This window comes from Poromitra crassiceps, assembly GCF_964638095.1.
Source record: "Poromitra crassiceps genome assembly, chromosome: 13".
NCBI classification, from domain to species: Eukaryota; Metazoa; Chordata; class Actinopteri; order Beryciformes; family Melamphaidae; genus Poromitra; species Poromitra crassiceps.
Window position 1 is genome coordinate 32,616,993 of NC_139644.1, and position 24,772 is coordinate 32,641,764.

General features: G+C 44.9%; 1 protein-coding gene across 4 annotated transcripts in view; it reads right to left on the reverse strand.

Moving 5' to 3' along the window:
* Positions 1 to 142: 142 nt before the first annotated feature.
* pkn1b (protein kinase N1b) overlaps positions 143 to 24,772 on the reverse strand; it is a 53,796-nt gene continuing 29,166 nt past the window's right edge. For 3 of the 4 annotated variants that reach the window (XM_083649619.1, XM_083649618.1, XM_083649616.1), the window contains exons 2-22: positions 21,224 to 21,524; positions 20,896 to 21,038; positions 20,197 to 20,317; positions 18,066 to 18,196; positions 16,631 to 16,844; positions 14,856 to 15,050; positions 13,778 to 13,887; positions 13,057 to 13,200; positions 12,611 to 12,686; positions 10,988 to 11,129; positions 9,873 to 9,957; positions 9,033 to 9,124; positions 5,163 to 5,235; positions 4,802 to 4,893; positions 4,506 to 4,682; positions 4,024 to 4,086; positions 3,380 to 3,456; positions 3,053 to 3,195; positions 1,821 to 1,928; positions 1,598 to 1,678; positions 143 to 1,451 (exon numbers count right to left, since the gene is read on the reverse strand). In XM_083649619.1, the coding sequence (XP_083505745.1) occupies positions 1,248 to 1,451; positions 1,598 to 1,678; positions 1,821 to 1,928; positions 3,053 to 3,195; positions 3,380 to 3,456; positions 4,024 to 4,086; positions 4,506 to 4,682; positions 4,802 to 4,893; positions 5,163 to 5,235; positions 9,033 to 9,124; positions 9,873 to 9,957; positions 10,988 to 11,129; positions 12,611 to 12,686; positions 13,057 to 13,200; positions 13,778 to 13,887; positions 14,856 to 15,050; positions 16,631 to 16,844; positions 18,066 to 18,196; positions 20,197 to 20,317; positions 20,896 to 21,038; positions 21,224 to 21,524 (2,772 nt within the window). In that variant the 3' untranslated portion in view covers positions 143 to 1,247. The remainder of the gene's footprint in view (positions 1,452 to 1,597; positions 1,679 to 1,820; positions 1,929 to 3,052; positions 3,196 to 3,379; positions 3,457 to 4,023; positions 4,087 to 4,505; positions 4,683 to 4,801; positions 4,894 to 5,162; positions 5,236 to 9,032; positions 9,125 to 9,872; positions 9,958 to 10,987; positions 11,130 to 12,610; positions 12,687 to 13,056; positions 13,201 to 13,777; positions 13,888 to 14,855; positions 15,051 to 16,630; positions 16,845 to 18,065; positions 18,197 to 20,196; positions 20,318 to 20,895; positions 21,039 to 21,223; positions 21,525 to 24,772) is intronic. The other variant, XM_083649617.1, reaches the window with a different exon arrangement.

Here is a 24,772-nt window from a genome sequence, read left to right on the forward strand (position 1 = left end):
GAAAAGTGGTATGGAGCCATCCCTGATAAATATGCCAGCGGTAAGAAGTTATTGATCAGCCTTAATTGTTAGGGTGGGTGGGGGGATGGAAACATACTGCATACAAAAAGAAAAGAAAAAAGATCCATGCTTCTGGGTTAGGTTCACATCTTTACTGAGTCACAGTTCCAACACATTTCACCAGCATGATTGACAAGTGACAGAGGAGGAAACACAGGAGGGGAAAAGAAAAACAACAACAACAAATATAAATCACCAAAACAAATTTGTAAAAGCATTTTTTTTTTTTGTAACAGTCAAAAAAACAATTGTAGTTAAAAATCTGTGTTGTACCGAAAGAGGGTGGCCGGAGAAGACGATGAAGAGTCAGCGTGAGACTGCACAGACACACAAACAGGAGCCAAAGCCCCGCCCACCCAAGCACCTTGTATTCCTCCCTCTTGTTTCATCTCTCTCCCCGACACAGTTCATAGGCAGCGTTCCTCTATCAAATATATGCAGAAGTTTTGTCTCTCCTCTGGCTCCCCCAAGTGTCAATGTACAAGTGGTGCACGATGGCAACAGACATGGATAGATTCACTCATGACTGAGGCAGGGTCACCTTACACAGTGCAACAGACAGTTAGCAGCGACAGACAGTATAGATACGGGACAACAAACCAGATAGAGAGCGAAGGTGGCGCCGGGAAGGGGGGGGGGGGGTATGTGAGCCCGAATCCGTCCTTTCAGATCAGAACCATCATGTCTGAGCACTTGGTATCACCGCTGCCATCGTTTTGACTCTTAGTTTCTTTGTTTAATCCAGTACGATCACTCCTTTACGCTCCTGTGTTGCAGGGCAGGATCTACCATCCTCCCATCTTCCAAGCGTTACATAATCTGGATTATCATCTCTTCCTCCTCCTCTAAAAGCCACTCCGGATGAGTCGGAGGTCAGCGGATCCGTGACACCGCGGGCGGGCGCGACACGGGATGCCGCCGATCCCCCGTCCACTCGCCCACACACTGAGCCAGTCTTTCATCTCAGAGTGCTGATGGACAGAGAGAGAGAGAGAGAGAGAGAGAGAGAGAGAGAGAAAGAGAGCAGAATAGGAGTGATTCTCACCTCTTGTCATCAGAAAGTCCTGGGACAGCGAGAGTCAGCCTTCAGGTTTCCGATCTTCTCTCTCAGCTGGCAGTGGACAGCTAGGAACCAAAACACCACCCTTTAACCCCCCCCATCCCCCCACCCACCCCGGCTCCAGACCCTAGCAGAGGTCCGAGACGTAGTCAAAGTCCTTGAAGTAGTCCTGCTCCTTGCGGGAGAGGGTGCGGCGCTCGCGGGGCGGCGTGAGGGCCGGGGGCTCGGCGGTGAACTCCTCGTCAAAGTTGCTGACGTCCTCTTTGCCTCTGATGGTCGGGACAAACGGGGGCGGGATCTTCCTCTGGAGAAGAGCCTCCCAATCCATACCCTGGGGGCATTTACATTCTAGTTTAATCTCTCCTCCACTGTTGACTCCACAGGAGAATAACATGAACTAGCACTAGCACAAGCGGAACAGAGATGGTCACTGGTGAGAGAAATACAAAGGCAGGGAGAAACAAGAGCAACACTCACCCTGAAGAAAGGTTGTTTCTTCACATCTTCTGCATCCTTCTCTCCAGAGCCCAGACGTCTTTCAGGATTTCTCCTCAACAACTGGCAACCGAGACACAACCACAACAACAACACTGTTCACTTCAACCTGGTATAACTTAATGTTACTTTTGGCAGAAAAGGCGGATATGGGAGGAGATTCACAGTGGGTATACAAAGAAGCCTTTAGTGGGCGGAGTCTCACCCGCCTCATGACGCCGATGGCCTCGGTGGAGAGGAATCGCGGGTAGCGCACCTCATCGTTCACTATGCTGTCGAAAACCTCCTCCTCATCGTCACCTGGGAACGGAGACTGAAACAAACAGGACATTACTTATTATTTATTTTACAATCCATTATGTCAACATGAAATCTGCCCATATACTGTAATTTCTGTATTATATTACATGACCTCAGTCTTTATACAAGTATCAGAATTTGACCCAACGATGATAAAATCACCTTCTATAATCTGCCTCCATATGTACACTTCCCTTCATGATTGAATGAATTTTGACAACAAGTGATTATAGTTTTCATTCTGATTCACCTGGTCAGTCTATTCATGGAATGAGCAGATTGACTTTCTTTTTGGTTTTTTTGCTGACTTTACATAGACTGGTAAATGGTAAAATGGCCTGCATTTATATAGCGCTTTTATCCAAAGCGCTTTACAATCAGTAGGTACATTCACCCATTCACACACCGATGGCGGCAGGTTACCACGCAGGGTGCTGGCACACCATCAGGAGCAATTTGGGGTTCAGTATCTTGCCCAAGGACACTTCGACATGTAGACTGGAGGAGGCGGGAATCGAACCACCGACCTCTTTTATCCAAAGCGATTAGTGGACGACCCGCTCTACCTCCTGAGCTACAGCCGCCCCAAATGTAAATAGCAATATTATTCATGTGTATTTTTTTTTTGTATATTTAGTAAAGTATTTTTAAGTATATCTAAGTATATCATTACATTTAACTGTGATAGACCATGGTTGAGATCATTAGGAGTTACATGTCGTGCTAATGTTTCTCAAAATGAATACCACATTTCCCATAAAACCCATTTGTTCACATCACTAAGGGGATGCTGCTACTTGTCCCGACATCTTTGTTTTCACTTTTAACTTGACTGAAGAAGATAAACTGACAGCTTCAGCTTTGTTTGTCTTGGAAGCACAGCAGCCTTCTTCCTGGTTTGAGCCAGAAAGCAATCCAGGAGATTTCCTGCAAAATCAGACCTGGTAGCACACAATGTAAAATGCCATGTAGAGGCCAGTAGAGGCCGCCAATATTCTCAGTGATGGTCTTGCCTGTATAGTAATAATACTAATGTCTCAAAATGAATGTGCTAATTATTTCTTGAGATTAATAAATGCTACACGTACACCTTGGATAGATCTATTTACAGTAATACAACAAAGTTTGTTGTCTCACCTCTCCCACCAACATCTCATAGATAAGCACCCCCAGCCCCCACCAGTCTACTGCTCTGGTGTAGGACGTGTCTGTCAGCACCTCTGGGGCCAGAAACTCTGGGGTACCACAGAATGTACTGGTCCTGTCGCCGTAGCCCATGCCTGAGCAAGAGAGGGAGGAAGGAGTGGTGAGGTAAGGAGACAAGAGGGGGTCAGGTAAGGAGAGAAGAGGGGGTGAGGGTAGAGTTGATGTGAAGGGTGAATGGATAGAAACAAGGAGGAGAAACACTTGCTTCATGGTGCAGGGTGCAGACTGCCAAAGTCATAAATATATGAGCGCTCTCACCCTCTTTACAGAGGCCAAAGTCTGCTATCTTCACAAAGCCCTCTTTGTCCAGCAGCAGGTTGTCCAGTTTAAGATCCCTGAAAAAAGAGAAACATTCATTACATTCATGCAAAATTGATGAGTGCAAAAATGATAAGGGGCATGACAATGAGTGTGCTGTACAAAGAAAGAAAGGAGCTAGGTAAACTACAAATTACAAATCATTAAATAATAATAATAATAATAATAATAATAATAATAATAATAATAATAATAATGATAATAATAGCTTTACGATTAGATTTTTTTAAAACCAGGATAGGCCTGTTCTAGTGCTTCTGTTGTTACTATGGAGTATGCTTGTATATCTGTGAATATTGTACATAGTCAGTATTGCTAATATTGTCTTTCCTAGAAAATATGATGTATAATTGTATATATTCTACATGATAAGCAAATAAAAACCTATCAAATAGACAAGAAATGAATGGAGTTGTTGTGTTTCTTATTTTTTCAAATGTTTTCAGAGTTATGTGTTAGTGCTACTTACAGTATGACTTAGTTATTTCTGGTCCTTAATGGCCTGTAATTTAAAGGGTTAGCAGGATCAGTACTATGCTACTGTATGAGTGGAGGAGACGGACACAGACAATCCAAGTACTCACCGATACACAATCTTATGGTCATGAAGGAACTGCAGACCCAAGACCACACAAGCTGAGTAGAACCTGGCGGGCAGACGGAGAGACAGACAGGGCAGATGGAAAACAAACACAACACAAACACATTCATATTAAGACATAATAGACAGCATTTTTATTCTACTATGAACATAACATACATAACTAAAGAGGACACATCACACACAAAATCCTTGCATGTATCCAGTTGACTTCTCTTTAACACACTGATTCTCAACCTTTTTCCTATCAAGTACCCCTAATTTGCTCCAGATTGGGGCCACGGACCCCCGTTTCTTGTGTCTCAGAATTCCACGACTATCAGGTAGAGAGATAACAGAGAGACTATGACCCAACAGTCATTCTTCTCCATTCTCTAATTGTTTAAACTTTTTGTCAATGAAATAAAGTGTGAATTTGACAAGTTGAGAACCACTGAACACGCACACACACCCAGTGGCACTCACACAGCGCGCGGCTCAGTGAAGACGTCGGCGTGGATGTGCATCATGAGGTCTCCCCCCGCCGTGTACTCCATGACAAAACACACGTGTTCCGGCGTCTGGAAACACGCAAACAGGTTGACCAGGAAGGGGTGGTGCGACCCGTTGACGGTCTCGAAGATCCGCTTCTCACACATCAGACTGGAGAGGGAGAGAGAGAGAGAGACTGATTAACAAAGAGAGAGAGAGAGACGCCTCAGCGGTCTTTGGTCAAGGTCTCTGAGCGTCGTTTGATGAAATAGTTACAGAAACTCAGTTACCTTTCCACTTCATCTCGCGCTACGATGTCTCCCTTTTTCAGGGCTTTGATGGCAAACACACTGCCTGTCTTCTTGTAGTCTGACAGCAACACCTGAAGAATCCAACAGAAGCTTCATCAGGCAATGAGGGTTTTGAATTCTCAAATGTAAATGTCAATTAATGTGGACCAATTAAAATCACAACGAGACGGCATTTCGCTGGTCTGTTTGCCTGTGTAATTTCATTTACAAATTAATTCAATTAACTGAGGAGGTGACCAAGTAATACTTCCATTCAATGTGACTTTAAAAACGACTGAAGAGAGCTATTCTCCTCTGGCATCAGATCAGTCTCTGTGTGAGGAACAGTGAAGCACAATACCTTCCCAAAGTGGCCCCTGCCAAGCACCGCTATCAGCTTGAAGTCCTGCAGGCAGAGAGGCCCTTTGCTTGGTCTGACACACACACACACACACACACACACACACACACACACACACACACACACACACACACACACACACACACACACACACACACACACACACACACACACACACACACACACACACACACACACAGAGGGAGAGAGAGACAGACAAAGAGGGGGGGGGGAGAAAGGGGAGAGAGAGAGATTACAGGCAAATAAATAAATAAATAAATAAACAAACAAACAAACAACAAAACAAATAAATAACAATAAAACACATCAGCTATCACAGAAGACTGAAAGAGCCAGTTGGATATCGAAGGATGGTTAGGTGGCCATGATGGAAGAAAGGCCCGTTTGGGAATCTAGCCAGGGCACCAGGGGTTACACCCCTACTCTTGCGAAGAGCACCGATAGGATCTTTATTGACCGCAGAGAGTTAGGACCTCGGTGTAACGTCTCATCCGTAGGGCGGTGCTCACTCACATGACAGAGTCCCTGTCTCTGCCCTGGGACATTGAGGAGATTATTCATGAGACCAGAGGGAAGAGCACCTCCTACTGGTCCTCAAACACCACTTGCAGTACCAATGCTCTCCCATCCAAGGACTCACCACAGTCAGACCTGCTTACTGTATCTTCCCCAGCAAGCAAGTAACGCAAAAGACGAGCCACGGCGCCGACTATATATAACTAACTACTAGTGTTACAGTCTTCTTCTGTGTTTTGGCACCCAGTACAGCCAAGTGTTTATCTGTAGAGGAATCATGTGGGTGGGTCATACTCAGGTGCCAACATGAATCTGAAGGAAATCCTGACATGAGGGGTGTCTAAATTATGTATTTTTCTATGGAGAATTCAAATATGAGCTTAGTTTTTGGATAGGATAACTCTAACCTACATCATTTTGCATTTCTAAATTGCCAATTTTACCCATTCGAACCCCATTTTAAGATATTAAAATATATAAGGGAAACCATTTATATTGACAAAGCCAACTCAAATTTACATTTTTATTAGCAGGTGAACTGCATGTATATCACTGGATACAATTACAATGATCAATCTCCTGACTTCTTGAACTTTGCCAGGTTGCACAACTCCTGTTTCGACTCATTCTTGGACATCAGCCTCCTGCTGCTGGTCTCCTGAACCCTGATTCTTCCATCCTTCTTTTCCTGTGAGAAGTACTTAGCAGAAGCCTCAGTTACCATTTTAACAACCCTCTCAATGCTTTGTGTGTGGCAAGGCCAGTTGGGCACCTCCATGGTGCTGTTGATGAAGTTCTTCAGCTCTGAGGTGCTTAGGAAGCAGGTTGTGGTGGCTCTGACACACCTTCTGACCAGCTAATCAAGTCACCAATGCTATAAGCATCAGAATTGATCTCAGCTGTCCTTCTGGTCCTGACAGAGGGGTCCCCCAGCTGAGTGTCTGGGTCACCCTCTCCCCTGATGCTCAGGATTCTCTCCACCCCCTCTCTTTCTGATCCTCAGACCACAGCAATGTTTGGAGGATGGATTCACTGCGGACATACCAAGCAGATCTTCTCATAATCTGCATCACAAGGTCCAGCACCTCCTTCCTCTGGGACTTGAGGCATTCCAGCAGGAGGACCCAGGAGTGCTTGACCTTCACATTGAACCAACATGGATAGTGCACTCCAACAATGAATTCCACAATAAATTGCAGATTCTTCAGGTTCTGTCCCTTAAGTCTTGAATGACATTGTCAGGCAGCTTGATCAGTGCCGAAGCTGCAGGCTCATGGTCAGTTTCAGGGAAAAGCTCAACTTCAGCCCCACTTCTCTCCAATTCCAAATCCGCATCATCATCTGCCAACAATCTTTCAACATGGCTGTCATCTCTGCTGCTGCAGCATTTTCCCCCTTGCTCCTTCTCCTTTTCCCTGCTTTCTTTTCCTCCCCCTGCCTTTCCAATGTCCTCACCCGTCTCTTGTGCTCTGGCAGATCAGGACCCCCAATTTGGTGGAGTCCTTTACTTCCAACCTTCTCTTCCTGTCCCTTCATGTAGGCAAGATCTTTTATCTCTGCTGCAGTAACAGTTAATATGGGCTTGGATCACACAGCCCTCACAGCCTCCTGCCTCACAACTGGAAATCTGACACTTGCAAGTCAAAATGTGAAATAACTTGTCTAACTTGAAGATGAACATCAAGATGGCATCAAGTTTGCCTGATCACTGCCTGATTCCAGACCTCCTTGAGCTTGGACATGATAACAGGTGGTTTGAAAAGAGCATTAGTTTTGCTCCACTGACAAATCAGACCAGGGTAGATGTCACCCACCAGCTGGTCCACTGGGTAGTTCCTCCTCCTCTCATCTTCACTTTGCTCCCTTAGATGCCATAGCTCAGGATATCCCTCACAGTTGTCAGTTCAGACAGCAAGGCCCCGCCCAGTGCCAACAAGATTTCTCAAATGAGAGCTTGATTTTGTCCTTGTTCTGACTTGAGCCATTTTTTTTTAGCTTGTTAATGGTACCGGTGGGGAGGACAGACATTAGTAATAAACAGAAAAATTGATTCTCTCTGTATAAACCTTTGGCTCTAATATGTCAACAAAATGAAACAAGAATTTTGAAATTGGCTTTATCGTTTTCAGATTTCTGTTCTGGAAATGTATGCAAATATTAGGTAGATACTGCCTCATTTGCATATTCAAACATACAATTTCAGAAAACTTGTAATACAAAAAAGAATTGTCTTACTGTAAGTAAGCAACTGGGGAAGTTTCATGGTGATATCTATTAGTTAAAAAGTTTACCCTATTCACCTGGCATGTCTCGGCTTAATAAATAATAAATTGCAAATTGATGTAGGTTAGGTTTTTCAGAATAAAAAAATATATTCAGATTTGTGTTCTAGTTCTACACACCAAAATACATCATTTGAACACCCCTCTCCATTGATTTACAAAAAGTGCAGAGTATGGCCCACCCTACCAGTACAGCCAAGTGTTTATCTGTAGAGGAAGCATGTGAAGTATTTATCTATAGAGGAAGCATGTGACCAACACAGCCAAGTGTTTATCTGTAGAGGAAGCATGTGAAGTATTTATCTATAGAGGAAGCATGTGACCAAAACAGCCAAGTGTTTATCTGTAGAGGAAGCATGTGACCAACACAGCCAAGTGTTTATCTGTAGAGGAAGCATGTGACCAACACAGCCAAGTGTTTATCTGTAGAGGAAGCATGTGAAGTATTTATCTATAGAGGAAGCATGTGACCAACACAGCCAAGTGTTTATCTGTAGAGGAAGCATGTGAAGTATTTATCTATAGAGGAAGCATGTGACCAACACAGCCAAGTGTTTATCTGTAGAGGAAGCATGTGAAGTATTTATCTATAGAGGAAGCATGTGACCAACACAGCCAAGTGTTTATCTGTAGAGGAAGCATGTGACCAACACAGCCAAGTGTTTATCTGTAGAGGAAGCATGTGACCAACACAGCCAAGTGTTTATCTGTAGAGGAAGCATGTGACCAACACAGCCAAGTGTTTATCTGTAGAGGAAGCATGTGCAATAATCCACATTAATAAGGACTTGGCTTTACTAGCAGGTGTTACAACAAAAAACAACACAGGTTACATGAGCTACAGGACCATATTGTGTGTGGGGGTGTTTCTGGTCTCATGCTGTGGTGGCCATATTGCAAAGGGATGTACTCAGGTGTAGGTGTGTGTGTGTGTGTGTGTGTGTGTGTGTGTGTGTGTGTGTGTGTGTGTGTGTGTTGTGTGTTCGTGCGTGTGTATACATTAATGTGTGAACAGACCGAGAGGCCCCGCCCGGTGTGTGCCTCACTGTACCTGCGGATGGAGTTCTGGGACTGCGATTTGGCCGGCGGCTCGTGAGCGCGGACATCCGGAGGGGACAGGGGCTCGATCACGGGCATCTGTTCCTGCGGTACGCCACAGAGATGAGGGGAGGTGTGTGCAAGGAGAGGGGGGTGGGGTGAAGATGGGAGGGGGGGGGAGTGAGAAACCAATTTAAAAAAGTTGGGACGGATGCTCCCTCGTTATTGTTAATTAGTTCTCTAAAAATCATCGGAGTAATTAATCCCATAATCCGCCAACGCCGTCGACCACGCCATCTGCCACACAGGCCCTCTGTATCTATTTTTGGTCGTCTGATTCGACTTCCTTCAGCTACATTCCCTCTCTGCTTCCTTTGCTCTCTCCTCGCTCTCTTCCGGCCTCCTCCTCTCTTCTTACGCTCTGCCACCCCTCCTCTCCTCTCCCCTCCCCTCCCCTCCTCTCTCTCCCCCGCTCGTCCCCTCGTGCAGATTGTGTTCTGCACACTGGGAAACTAACAGGGATTTGGCCTGGATCGAGTTAAACCTCCCTCCATCCAATTTAGTCTCATTAAGGCTGTCTTCCTGAGTTTGGAGTTCCCGCTTCCCTCCTCTCCTCTCTCTCTCTCTCTCCCCTCAGACAGCGCTCTATCTTGGATTCCTCTGTGGCCTATGACTGGAGCACTGTTTCCAAGCCAAACTCTACAAGTAGGAAGTGGGCAAATACTGTAGGAATATGATACTGTAAAGATGCCCATCTCTCTCTCTCTCTCTGGAAATCCGCTGTCTGGCTCCCTGTCTCTTTCCCTCCTGCCAACTCCTCCCTTCCTTTCATCGCTCGCTCCCTCTCACTCACCGGAAGGCGTGCGTCCACGTCTCTCCTGATCTCAGGTTTGGGAGGAGAGTCGCTGCCCAGGGTCAGTTTCTCCACGGAGATCTCTCTGCAGGGCACACAACATCAAAGAACAAAAAGGTCAGAGGCTAAAAAGAGAAATACTGCTCTGCTTTACGTGTAAATCCAATCATTCATGTCTAAAGAGGCAGCGAGGAGAATAAAAAGGCATGAAAAACAGCTGTGTGTGCTCGATTTGGTGGCATCCATTAATTTCACCATGCAGCACCATGAGCTTCTCTAAAAACAAACAAACACTACATTCAATGAAATGTATTTAAACAAATGCAAACTGGGAAAAGAAGATGTCTCTAAATTCATATTCATACTGAATGGAAACAACAACAACAACCTTAAAGTGATAATCTCTAAGATTTCAGTTTTGTTCTCTTGGGTGACACCTATGGCGATAAGTGGTAATTGCAGGTGAGATCCAAACAGTGTTGCATTATGTGACATTAGTCAGTTTGTTCGGCCATAGTAACCACCCGTAATGCTAGCAGAGACCGGAAAAAGTAGCTTGTTATCCTACTTCACACAAGAGTTGTGGGGAACCTACAGTCACCTACAGAGTGAGTCTATTGTGTTAGCTCCGCCCACTCTGTGTCACCACAGACACCAAGTTCATAAATGCTGCAATACTGAAAATGCAAAGGCTTCCATCAATGGGCCATAGTCTCAATCACCATTGTGTTAACCCACTATCAGATAGATAGTGATAGATAGATAGTGACTTAACAGACATTTAAAACCAAACCAAATTATAAGCATGAATAATAAACAAGCGCTGGCCAATTAACTGAAACCATCATGAAATATAATTTAGAAATCAACATTTTGAAGATTATGTTTACTTTTAACAGCTATAGCACCTAACTTCATTCGCGAGGTTGAGAGAGAGTGCACTTTGGTGTAAGATTATTATTTTAATCCACATTAGAAAACTGTAGTAGGCCCATCAGAATCTAAGCCTGCGTGAGTGGGCTGCACCACGACACTGTTAAGACCTCCAACACTGGATTAGATAACACCATTTAAAACATTTTTAAGACTTTTCTGGGCCAGCGGGAATGACATACCCTATGCTGTGTGTGAGTGTGTTGCTTGTGAGAGTGGGTGTGTAGGCAGCTGTGTTGTTCCCGCTGGGGATGGCGTTCCTCAGCAGGCGGACCCAGGTGGCGATGTCAACGTTCATCTGACGAGCTCGCAGGAAACCCTTGCCTGGAACAAACACAGCCCAAAATATCACTGGATGGACAACAACACAGTGGGCGCTGCGCTGCTACTACGTCTCGTTTTTTCTGTTTTGAGAAAATGTTATAATAGAGCAAAAAAGCCTGCAGTTTTAAAGCATAGCGTTGTTTTGTGGAAAATGTAAGAGGGAACATTAAACTACATTTTCCATGTATGTATTAATTAATTAATTAATGTACAGACTTCAGGTTCCTCTAGTAGCTTCAATAGTTAAATGACATGACCAGACAGCATTACATTAACTGGGTCAGTATTAACTCGATGCATCCCAGCAAATTGTTATAATCCCAGTTCCAGAAAATGACAGAACCCATTAAGTCTTAATCTACAGCACATTGCATTGCACTTACTACACTAATGTATTTGACTGGTTGACTGACTGACTGAGTGCTGCTCCTGTCCCACATGTAGATGGCGTGACAGAGCACAGACTGATCAAGTGCCATGCAAAACCACACTGTCATGGATGTTAAAACGTGGGATTGGTATGGACACAAACACCCTACTTATACACATTGCTGCTGTCTTGTAATGTCCCACAGTTGAATTGAAACTTTATGTCATCCATTTATATGTGCTAGGTATCATGACCAGGGTTCCCACATTCAAACTTGAATGACTTTCAAGGTGTTTTTGCGTGTGTGCATGTTTTTAGCGGGAGGAAACCCCAGGGGAGCACGGGGAGAACATGCAAACTCCACACAGAAAGGCCCTTTTGATGAGCCCACCTGGGCCGTAGGCACTGAGGACATGGGAATGGGGACACACCCTCAGCGCCCACAACGTCCCAGGCGGGAATCAAACCCAGGACCTTCTTGCTGTGAGGTGACAGCACTACCACTGCGCCACCATGCCCGTGACTTTCAAGGTGTTTGCTGACATTCACAGACTCAAAATTGTCATGTTTTGGGCAAAGACATGACATTGGTTAAAAGTAGTAATTGAGGCCTCATTTTTCAATCATGATTTTGTCCTAAGATCATGGTAAAAATTACATTGTCAAAATGCTGCTACTGTATATCAACGCAAATCTTTAGCGGAGGGTTTTCCTCAGGATGTGAAGCATCGATGCTGGGATAGAGAAAGAGCCAGAGAGCTGAGGCATACTGATGACTTTTGAGTGCTTTCAAGGCCATCCGCTCATCTTCAAAAAGTCTTTGAAGTCCTTCTATTATATTTCTCAAATCCACAAACACACTTTCAAAGCCTGCAGGAAGCTCTGAAAACATTCTGCAACTCCAGAAGAGCTGAGGAAGGCAGTGTGATGTACAGTACCAGGTCAGTGGATGTATTATTGTGTGTTGTTGTACAGTGAAAGGAGGAGAACTGGGACAGAGACAAGGAGCCGCTGTGGAGTGCTTCTCTCTCTCTATCTCTCTCTCTCTCTCTCTCTCTCTCTCTCTCTCTCTCTCTGCAGCTTTCTAGCTAAACCTTGAACGCTGCATTACCGTGCTGTTTAGAGAAGACTTTCTTCTGCCTCTGGAGTTTGGGGCCTCGCTGTATGACGGGGTTGATGAAGGTCACCTGAAAGACAAATATTATGTTACACACATTTTTATTTGGTTATAATCCATGTGCATAAGAGTATATGTATGTGTACAGTGTGTGCAATATGTGTATGTGCGTGTGTGGCTGTGCCTAGTAGTTATGTGTATATGCAAAATGCAGACACAGGAAACGGAAAAGGAGTGAGAAGCACTGACAGCTTCCTTTTCCGTGTCTAATTTCATGCCATGTGTGTATGTAGTACAGTGTGTGTGTGTGTGTGTATGGTGCGTGTGTGTGTGTGTGTGTGTGTGTGTGTGTGTGTGTGTGTGTGGTGCGTGTGTGTGTGTGTGTGTGTGTGTGTGTGTGTGTGTGTGTGTGTGTGTGTGTCTGTGTCTGTGTCCAGCACCTCAGCCAGCAGCACCCCCTGTGGCACTAGCTCCAGTTTGACTTGGTGTCTCTGGTTGTCCAGGAACTCCTCCAGCTTCAGGTACTTGAGCGCACACAGGGAGCGGTAATCCCTCCAGTACACCGCAATCTCCATCTCCCTGGACTGGGACACACAACACGCCAGGGACAGAACACAGGGATTTTGTTCACAAGTCCAGCTACAACATTTCTTTTTATTTCCAAACCATCTCTGTTAAACAGGATTCAAATTCTGTCTACTGAGGACAACAGCCACTCCCAAACTAGGTGGGTCACGAAAGAATTGGAAGTGGGCTGCCAAAGCATTTGCAAAACATTACAATCTTAGTGGTAAATTATTATTATTATTATTATTATTATGTATTGGAATGCATTTCTCTCATGTTGAATGATACTGTTATATGTTAATTAGCCTATTGTAGATAGACCTCACCATCACTTTTAGTTTCTGATCTCTGTGTGGTGCTGATGGACAGCTCCTTTTGTCATTAAAAGAAAAAGTGCTCCGAGAATGCATTAATTGGCCTCTGTACTGATTTTCAAACACACTACAAGTAGAACATTTAAATCTCTGTTTCTTCAGAGCCTGGGGATATTTGATGATAAAACATGAATGAAAAATTAAATCCAACTCCCTGCCTTTGTATTGTTTATATATTGTCTTGTGTTGTGTTGTTTTTACTCGTGCTGCTGTGTCTTACCCGCTCCAGTTCCACAGTGAAGGTCTGGTCCCAGGACTGCTCTCCAACTGTCCTCCAGCAGGTCTGTCCCACCACGGTGTTCTCCAGCTTCAGCACTGCGCTCACCTCCGCTGCATCGCGCGCACAGACGCACACACGCACGCACGCACACACACACACACACACACACACACACACACACACACACACACACACACACACACACACACAGAGCATAGAAACATATTAGGACCACCTGCACTTTCCAAGAGACAGACTGAGCGAACAATCCATTATCGATTTCACCAATCAATGGAACTCGCCTTTATCGTGATAAGCAGATGACTGAGGGGGTGGACAGGCTGAAGAGAGAGGGTCCCCTTGAGACAGTTGAGACTTGGGGTACAACTAATAATTTCTGCACTCGGTATGTTACAGTAAGCCTCTTGAAAAGATATAGAGATACAACTACACCTACTGCTACTACACTACTGTCTGTATATAGGTACATTATTGACCCTTTTCACAGCTGCCATTTTGTGTCTAAAAGGCAGGATAAACACAGGTGCAACCAACTCACTAATTAGGGCCACAGCACTGGAACACCTAAATGGACTGGAAGTTGGAAGCCATCATTAATGTTTTGGTACACCTGTGTTTATCCTGCTGTTTATTAAGCTAATGACCATAGTGGGTTATCAACACTTGCTGGGAGGTCATGTTTGTCCATCTGTTGTTCCGCAGAATATCTCAAAACGTTATGAACGGATTTGCACGAAACTTTGTAGAAAAGTAGATAATGGGCCAACTTAGAACTGATAAACTTTCCACGTCCACTGGCCAAAAGGGGGCGTGACAATACGCGTGGCAAATCACAAAAAGGCTCCTAACTTGCAAACGGATTCGTGTAACCCCACCCAACTTTGTAGAAATGTTGGCGGAGGTATGCACTCTTTGTTTATGTGTTTGATAAAAATTCATATTTGGCTCCTCGGCACAAAGTGTTTTCCAACATACAGCATGCATATAGCAGATCAGACATGTTATGAGTGATACCTCTGAAGGCACAGCCATTGAAAAGGTGCACAGCCACACTTACAGGAGAGCTCGTCGGTCTTGCCGGGGATCTTAAGGCTCATATTGCTGGTGCTGCGGCTGTAGAGGCCGCTCAGTTTGAAGGAGGGCCGTCCGTCTCCCAGACAGTAAGAGGGGAGAACCACAGGAGTCCCTCTGCTCCGCCCCGGGACCACATCCAACAGGTCCTTACAGCCCTGCAGACGCACCTGCAGAGAACCTGGAAAGGGACATCCTCCTTATTAGAAGGTCAAAGTGGCTTCATACAGATCCAGGCATGACAAACAGAAATCCATAAAATATGCTCCCATTTGAAAAACAAGAAATCAAAACCAAACATACGCATCCACACACTCATACCATAGACCGTATAAAAATATGGACAGAGTCAGCGTGACATCACCCATTGATTTTTGGACTCCCATTTTGAAGCCTGGAGTATGGGAGTGTGGCCGTCGCCATTTTGGGGTTCTTGCGCAGCTCGCACGAGATCGCATGAGATCACATGTTTTCCCACAGAGCTGCAGCTCCACCTGCTATTGGTCTGTGATCTGCGAGCTGCGCGATCACTGGACAGGCGACCTGTCAATCATGCCCAAGACATAGTCTTTTATATCATCTAGTACAGTGATTCCCAAAATGTGGGCCGTGGAGGTACTGCAGGTGGGCCGCGAGTGGTCTGCCAACACTCCCGATTTTCGCGGGCAATCAAATGGCTGTAGCAGGGTCACTTTTAAAGCTACAGTGGAGATCCTGTTATCAGAAGAATCTAGAAGACCTAAGACATCCATTGGTACCAAGCAGAATATGCTAGCTTGTCGGCAAGGGGAAAGGAAAACGAAGGAAACCTATATTTCAAAGGAGTGACTCTTGACCTCTCAGCTCAATTTATCTGAATGAAAATTGGTTCAATGGCTACCCACCAGTCTCCCCTTTACAGATAAGGTAGCGTTTTTCACAGCCTAAATAGCATTAATAGCTTGTGGATCAATTTCTTGTTGTTGCTCATCACATTTTGTCTGAACAAATGTGTTATACATGCAAATACTTCTGATCAGTAAGGGGGGAGAAAATGTTGGCAATCTGATTTTGGGTATTTTGCCTAAATGTTTTTTTGTGTGTGGATGGATTATTAATTTCCCTTATGCCCAAGTTCTGTTAATGAAATAAAAAATATATACTATAAAAACATATAGGGAAATAGATCATCTTAGTCTCATGTGTTGATCAGAGTTGTGATTAAAGGGTTGGGTGTGCCCTGGAAGATTTTCAGATTTCAAAGTGGGCCGCCGCATTCTTGAGTTTGGGAACCCCTGGACTAGTAGTTTACTCTAAACAGGTGAGTTATATGAAAATTCACCATCCGTACAGTTGTCATGAAAGGTGAAATTAGCTACTGTATATAGACCAAAACCTTTTATTTTTTTACCAGGCTGTAAATATGTTTAATCCTGTTGTAAAGTCAGGCATTTTAACATGGGGGTGAACGGGGAACGGGGCCCTTTTGGAGCCAGCCTCAAGTAGAATGAGGAACTACAGATTTGATCACTTCCGCATAGGCTTCAGCTGTCCAAGCATGAGCCTGATACCCGACTCACATACATTATGCTTGAAAACAAAGTACATCAAAAGCCAAGAGACAATATCCACCCCTCCACTAATTCCCAGAGAGAGAAAGAGAGAGAAAGAGACAAGGAGAGACGGAGACAAAAGACAGCGACATTCAAGACTCCCACAGATCACCATAACAAACGGGACCACGTCCAAAAACAGATACGCTCCCACAGTTCCCGTGTTTACCTGTGAGCGGCGAGGGTTTGCTGAGGGTGCTGTACTGGTTGTGGACGTAGGGGGTGCCCTGTCGGCAGCTGAAGGCTGAGGAGGAGGCCAGGACCAACTCCTCCTTGATGAGGCAGGCTTTGGGATGGTCCTCCGGCAGATCCTGCAGCCTGCGCTCCAGAGAGAACCGCAGCAGGTCCAGACGTTGGGACGACTCACTCAGACCACACTGGGCCTGGAACACAGCGCAGCTTCATCAGCAGTGTTGGGCAAGTTACTCAGGAAGTGTAATCAGTTACTTATTACTGATTACTCTCATAAAGTACAACCTGTTTAGCCAGCTCCTTTTAGAACTGAATCCACTTTATTTATATAATCATAATAATTAACCTTAGTCAACAATCAGCCAAACTGCATAATTTCTATTGATTTACCTATAGGACAAAAAAACAAATGGCATTCTGGAAACGCAGTAGTCTCCCATAGCCAGACCTATCTCCAGATTTCATTTTAGCACTGTACCAGCACTGGAGAGAGTAATGCAGTAACTTGAAGCTACTTGGCTTAGAACTGTAATATAATTACTTTTTGGAAATTGTAATCCCTTATGTTACTAGTTAGTTACTGGGGATTGTAATAAAATCACAGTAACTAAGTTACTGTAACCACGTTACTGCCCACACCACTGTTTGTCAGACTGTCAGCGGGTTCATGTGCATCTTATCTGCAATGTTCTCATCCCCACAGAGTGGAGATGGAGATAATGGCTAGAGATAGGCGATTGTCTCTGTGTGTTTACTGTTCGTTTTTTACATTGACAGGTAAGATAAGATGAAACTATTGATTCCCATGGGGAAATGAGGCAGTAATAGGATTCTGCAGAGGAAAGGAAATTGAATACGAGAACACAACTGCAACATAAAAGAAGTGATAATACAATTGTCAGGCAATAAAACGGAAAAAAATAGAATATTAGCAATTGTGGGGTTATGGAAATGTGTGTTGTTGACGTTAACTAGACAAAAAAGTGGGAACTATGGGAAAGAAATGGCTTACTGTACTTACTAGTATTTATGGATTACTTGGAGATCTTAATAACTGTTTTCTTACATGTAAACATAGATTGCATATGCACTATATACTGTACAAGTAAGATAAGTAAATATATGAGTATATGTAAATATAAGTATATATATAAGTATGTTTAATAACTGTGTTATGAATTACAAGCATGAATAAGTATGTGGTATGAAATACTAGCATCATTATGAAAATATAAATTGGCCTATATGTGTGAAACTGAGGAAGCAGTTATGGGAATTTGCAGCAATGTGCATGATGTGCAAATGTGCAATGTATTTTGGTGTATATCAACATATTTCAGGCATGTATTTGGCTATGGTTCCTACAGGTATAGGAACAGTGAAGGTAATGTAAAGTCATCTTGGGCTCTGACCTCGGCCATGGCCTTCTTATCCTGGACCTTTCCTGCTCCCAGCAGGCGCAGCATGTTCTTGGCTCCCTCGGCCATAGCGTGCTCCACCCGGTAGTGATGCCACAGCTCCTCCACACGCAGCTCCACCCCACCTGGGAGGGACAGGAAGTCCGCTTTAGCCAAATGCATTTAAAACACACGGACAACCCAGCAGTGGATTGCCCACTGCAAGTAGGGAGTGAGTCCTTAACCCAAGTGAGGGAGTTCAATTACAATATCTCGGGGTCTTATTCTTGAGTGAGGGGATGACAGAGCATGAGATGGGCCGGAGAATTGGAGCAGCGGGAGCGATATTGCGTTCGCTTTACCGGGCTGTTGTGATGAAAAGAGAGCTGAGCCAGAAGGCAAAGCTCTCGATCTACCAGTGAATCTTCATCCCAACCCTCATCTATGGTCATGAACTATGGGTCATGACTTACTATCAATGGTCATGACCGAAAGGACGAGATCGCGGATACAAGCATCCGAAGGGGGTTTCCTCAGGAGCGTCGCTGGCAGGGAGGTGTGCCAGGCACGTCCAGCTGGGAGAAAGAAGCAGAGCGAGGACCAGGTGGAATGATTACATCTCCACCCACGCTGGCCTGGGAAGGCCATGGGATCCCCCAGTCAGAGTTGGCTAATGTGACCAGGGAAAGGGAAGTTTGGGGTCCCCTGCTGGATCTGCTACCTCCATGACCTGTCTCCGGTATGCGGGTGAAGATGGATGGATGGATGGAACCCAGCAAGCATTCAGATGTTTACAGATTTTCCGTAATACGATATTATGGCATGGGGGAAAATCAATTAAAATCTGTTTTAGAAACTGTAGATAGAACTGATATCAAAAAAGTACCGGTACTTAGGTCCCAATGTCATATCACATCATCTCCAGTTTCAGATCATCATTACTGTTAGTTGCCTGAAAACCTTGTAACTCCAATTGTGCTGATTTGAATCTTTTCACTCATGGCTTCTCTATGAGTTAAGACAATTCTCTGAGCTCTTGGGCTCATCAAATCCTTTTAATACCCATTAGATCATGTCAGAAATGCAATGTCATCAAGTTAAGAGGAAGAGGACGTTGAAAGCCTTGCCAGAAGACAAACAAGGCCACGCCAACACACACGTCGGCACAAATGTATTCTTAACCTACAGCGTGAGGGCAGTGTGAAGAAACCATCGACTGTCGAAAAATATGGACATAGCCACCAAATTAGGTTGTGGACTCCTGTTTTGAAGCCTCGAGTATGGCATTTTGACTGTCGCCATCTTGTTTTTTTGGAACCAAAAGTGACTATATTTGGACGAGAGTGTGGGGCTAGCCACCTGTCACTCGAAGCGGACACGCCCTTAATTATGCATACTTTTAAGCGTTAATCAAATTCTAATGGGTGAGTTATATAGAAATTCACCCCTGTACAGTTGTCATGAACAGGGAAATTATTTATTGTTAATAATTGTTTATTTCTGCTGTAAAGTGGGGCATTTTAACACGGGGGTCTATGGGGATTGACTTGCTTTTGGAGCCAGCCTCAAGTGGCCATTCGAGGAAGTGTAGTTTTGGGCACTTCCAACGTTGGCTTCAACTTTCAGCCCTGAGGTCGCCACCTGGGAGAGACATACAGAATAATGGAGAGAAAAACAGATCCAGTTGATGTCCCCTCCAGGTTCATCGTTACTCCTTCTGCTCCTCTCTTGCTTCGTCTCCCAGGTTCTCCTCTATTTCACCTCCACTTCTCCCTGTCATCTGTCACTCCTTCCTTTCAGTCTGACTCCCTGCACCTGCCCTGCTCTGCTCTAACCTCTGCTAAATGAGGCATGGCTTTCAGCTGTTGGGCAACATCAAGGCGATGTAGGAACATCAATAAGGCCATAACCTGTGGGAGGCAGAGGGCCGTAATGGAGCGAGAGTGTCTGTGTTTGTGTGTGGGAGAGCGTGAGTGAGGGGGCGTGTTTGACCGGAAGAGACTTTTCGACCGTGCAGTTCTGAAGCAGGAATTGATCCGTTACCACACCACGCTTCATAAAAAATGTAACGCTTCTAAAGTGAGAAGGTTGACAGACGGGATGCAAGCAGAACTGGCGTGGAGCGTTGAGCGAGGAGGAGAGGCACCTTGGTTGTCCTCAGACTGCTCCGTGGCCTGCATGGCCTTTCGGATCTGCATGCGGATGATGTCGATCTTAGTCTTGCTGTCCTGCAACATCTGCTGAGCTGCCTGGAGCAGCTTCTTGTCCTGTGGGGGGCAGCAGAGAGGAGAGGAGAGGAGAGGAGAGGAGAGAGGCCATGACAGCGAAGGGCAAAAACATTAGCAGCACATTAAGCTGTAACCTTTATCACGTTAAAAACTCCTTTCCACAGAAATCAGTTGATTGAGTAAGAGAGGCTGCCTCGTGGCAGCAGGAGCACAGAGGGGAAACAGCAGATTTCACTTCCTACTCCCAAATGCTAGAGGTTACTAGACTATCTTCTCTTGAGATATTTATAGGAAAGACGGATAACAACATTTACATTAGAGTTGCTTAAAGACACGAGGTTAACTGTGTGCTCTCTCCTTAACTGTGGTTTTAGCTAATTTTCAGCAGCGGTCCTTGGAACAGGCTGGCACAGATACATGAGGATGAGGGTAAGGAGGTTGAATCTTCAATGATTCGATGACTAGGCAGGGTATGCCATTCTATACACATATTCCTAATTTCCTAGCTCAGCCCCAATCATTTAGAAGTTCAGTCTTTTCCAATACGATGTGATAATAGGTGGTGAAATGAATGCATGAAATAGGGCTTAAGCCAGACAGTTGGTCCAGTCCAGTACCTTGGCAGATCCATTGGCGTAGATGGGAATCATGTTCTCTGCTCCCTGTTTCACCTTCAGCTCGATGTTTAGCTGCCGCTCCAACGCAGCGATGCGGTGCTGATTGGCCGACGTCTTGGCCGCTCCCGGAGACTGAGGGGCATCTGGGGGGGAGGGGGTTAAAGGTCAAGATAATCATTATCCCGATAATAATAGCAACTGTGTCTTAATCTGTCTGTAAGTGGATGGTTTCACACAGTCTAGTACTGGTGAAACTAAGTATGTCATGAGAAAGACATGGCTGACACATTCCACCGGATAAAAAGCCCCCAAGCCATTTCTCAGGTACCTTTGTTGTCGTCGTGGCCCTTGACTACGATGTGCGCGTCCAGCTCCTGCAGCTGGGCGTGGAGGGTGTCCAGCTTGCGCTTGGAGCTGCGGAGTTGGGAGTCCACCTGCTGGGCATTCCTCTTGACGGTGGTGGCCCTGCGCAGGTTCTCCGCCCCCTCCTTGATCTTCAGCTCCTTGCGGATCTCCCGGCGGATCCTCTCGCGCTGCTCGTCCAGCCGCTGCTGCACGCTGGAGTCCGAGAAGTCCGAGCTCTGGTCCAGCCCGAGCTGCTGGAGCACCGACAGCCCGCCCGGGTCGCTCTGGGAGAGGGGGAGGGGAGGGGAACGGGGTGTTGGGGGTGAGGAAGATGTCAGGTGGAGGAGGATGAGGAAGTAGAGGAGGAGGAGATGGAGGAGTGTGAAGAGAAGTCAGGGGAGAAAGGATGGTTGGTTAGTTCTTTATTTCTTGTCAATTTTGCAGCGTTACACTCATGTTCGTTCACGTCATAAGGCAAAGACAAGAGCATGTTTGGGCTGTGTATTTGTAAGAATCTTGTGATACGATATATATCACGATACAGGGGTGACGATACAATATATTGTAATATATATATTTTTTTAATCGAATTTCAGAAAATCAGTCATAGTATAAAGAACACAACACCAAATGCATGAAATCTGAGTAAAAAAAAGGTTGTTACATCGGACTCGGAATGTAAGACTCAAATGGCTGAAGGGGGTTTAAACTCAACACAAAATGAGGCACTGCCACGAATCTTTGCATGTAAACTATTAATTAAGAATTGATAGCGTGATCGTCCCACACGCTGCGTCCTACCGGGAGAAATTGTCCAAGTACAATTAGGGAGAAAATGGAGAATGAATGAATGAATGAATAAATAAATAAATAAATAAATAAATAGATAAATAAATAAATAAAAAATCAACAGTGTTTTTGAGAATCGATACAGTATCACAAAACATAATATTGCGATACTCAAGTGTATCAACATTTTCCCCTAGAGCAAGGTGGCATTTCAAAAGAGACCTTGGGTCAAACGCTCAAACAAAAAGAGATGCTTGTCCAAAATAGCACTGCCAAAACAATCGCTAAAAAACAGCTAAACTAGCACACGATATTTGGGGGGGAAGAGGAATTTAAAAGCAAATGACGAAGAGAAGATGTAGAGAGAGACAAATATACGGACAGGATGTTCTCATTGGAAGGAGAGGCACATTGTGAGAGCAGAATGAGCAGCAGACTGATGAAGTCTAGCTGAGCCCAGGTTAAAGAGAAACTAAAGCGAGTAGCAGCGGTTCTGAGGGAGTGCGTGCAGTGGTGCTGGAGGGAGGGAGGGAGGGAGGGAGGGAGGGAGGGAGGGAGGGAGGGACAGCCATTTCTGAGTGAGTTCCACAACAACAACAGTCAAACAATCACACTGTGGATAGAAAGACCTATCATGATTTGTTGTCAATCATTCAAGCTGTAGTTAGATTTGCACTGAATTATGGTGTAAATATGTCTTTTGGGAACTCTGAAGAACTGGTCCACACTGACGTCAGTTGTGTTGGAGAAGGCTGCTGTGGAGTTGTGCGGGGCAACCTCTCTGTGTGCTATAGGGACAAACTTCACCTGTGTTTCACCTGGCATGAGGGGGAGTAGACGATGACAGAATTGTCATTTTTGGATGAACTATCCCTTTAATAGAGACTAAAATCAATCAGGGCCTTGTGTGCTGCTGGCTGGTTCACAGGCGACGGTGTACACACTACTACACACTACACACAAGCTAGAGTGTATGTGCAAAATGCAAACATAGATGTTCAAAGATGCACTCTGAGACTCACACACACACACACACACACACACACACACACACACACACACACACACACACACACACACACAAACTGAGCACACATTGGCACTTGTGCATGCAATGCTAGCACCCTCATTCAACATTGTGACAGTGCACTAGTTCTCATCAGACACACACACACACACACACACACACACACACACACACACACACAGGCCATGGATAGGCAGGACTATGCTGGAGTATAATGGCAGGGTGCTGATGGCCGTTCACTGTAGCAGATCTGATTACAGCGTCTTAGTTCTCTGTGTCCACAGCTCTCCTCTCATTATGACCATAATCCATCTGCAACACTATACAGGACCACAGCCAGGCTGGGCCAAACCGCACCACATGGCACGGGCCTTAACACTTGCAGGATTTTAATGGCTGGTTACATGTAATGTTATGCGCGGGAGGCGGTCATTGCACAACTCTGAAGCAATGCAATCGTCATAAGCCGAAATGTTTCAACAAGGCCATGAAGCTCAATGCAACTGCTATGTTTGCTGTTTGCAGAACTCCATGTTGCTCCAGTCGAGACTCGAGAGGGCAACAAGGTAATAATAACTGCATGTATTGTTTTGGTGCTGGAGAGAGCGCAACTATTGGTTGTTGACAATGTTCACGTCATTGAACTTCACTATTTGCATGAGCCAAGACTAAAGACTTCTGATAATATTAAACAAGTTTGATTTTATTGGAATGTTAAGACGAGAAGAAGACTGAGTTAAGACACCAAATGATCGAGATGACGGGAGCGCGCCACAACTCTTGGAGCTTGAGCAGTCTTTTGGTGTAAGGTCAGCATTAGGCACAACAGTTACTCTTTTATCTCTTTAAAATAGTAAACAAGATACAGGTTCAAAGACAGGAACAATCACACACGCACACACACACACACGACACACACACACACACACGAAAACAGAGTGTTACAAGGTAAATACATAAAATATAGGATCCAAAAGGTCACAGTAGCAAAATTATTAACATACTTTGTGAGTGAAATCATATGCAGCATAATTATATCTTAGATTATGCGCTATTGTGAGTGAATTCTATAAGTGTGATCTTATACTCTCTTTTTCCTAAATCTACTTGGATCCAACCTCAGTCACAGAATACTTTCTCTTGGTTATCTTACCTCAGTTCAAACCTCACTGCGGCAGTCAGATCACTGCTAAATTGCACATGTGATTGTTAGAAATGTGGTCCGAAGCCTCTGCCAGAGTCTTGGTTCATCTTTCAGAACCTCTTTGCTGTGTGCAGTGTGCACAAAGGCTGGCTGGAGATACACTAGGATTCCCCATGTGGTGTTGATCATATAGTGAACTCTATGGGGAGCGATCAAACCAGTTTTGGACACGACTTCACTCTTCTTCTAAACATGGCAGCATTGCATTGTGGTATATGGGAGAAAATGTAGGGTACATTCTCTGTTCACTAGGAATTGCTCTGCATTGTGGGTATTTTACAGATGAGTATTCGGACACGAGTACAAAATGGCGAACATACTATATAGTCCACTATTTGTGTAATGGGGACGGGTTTGGGACAGGACTACAGAGTGAGCAGCAGCCATAGCTCTTCAAGGCAGAAGCAGCGACACACCACGAGCGACAGGAAGGGCTAGTTCGCACCATGACGCACTCCTGCACAACACAATAGGACTGAATCCCTGGTGCTTAACACCAAAAGAAGGCATAA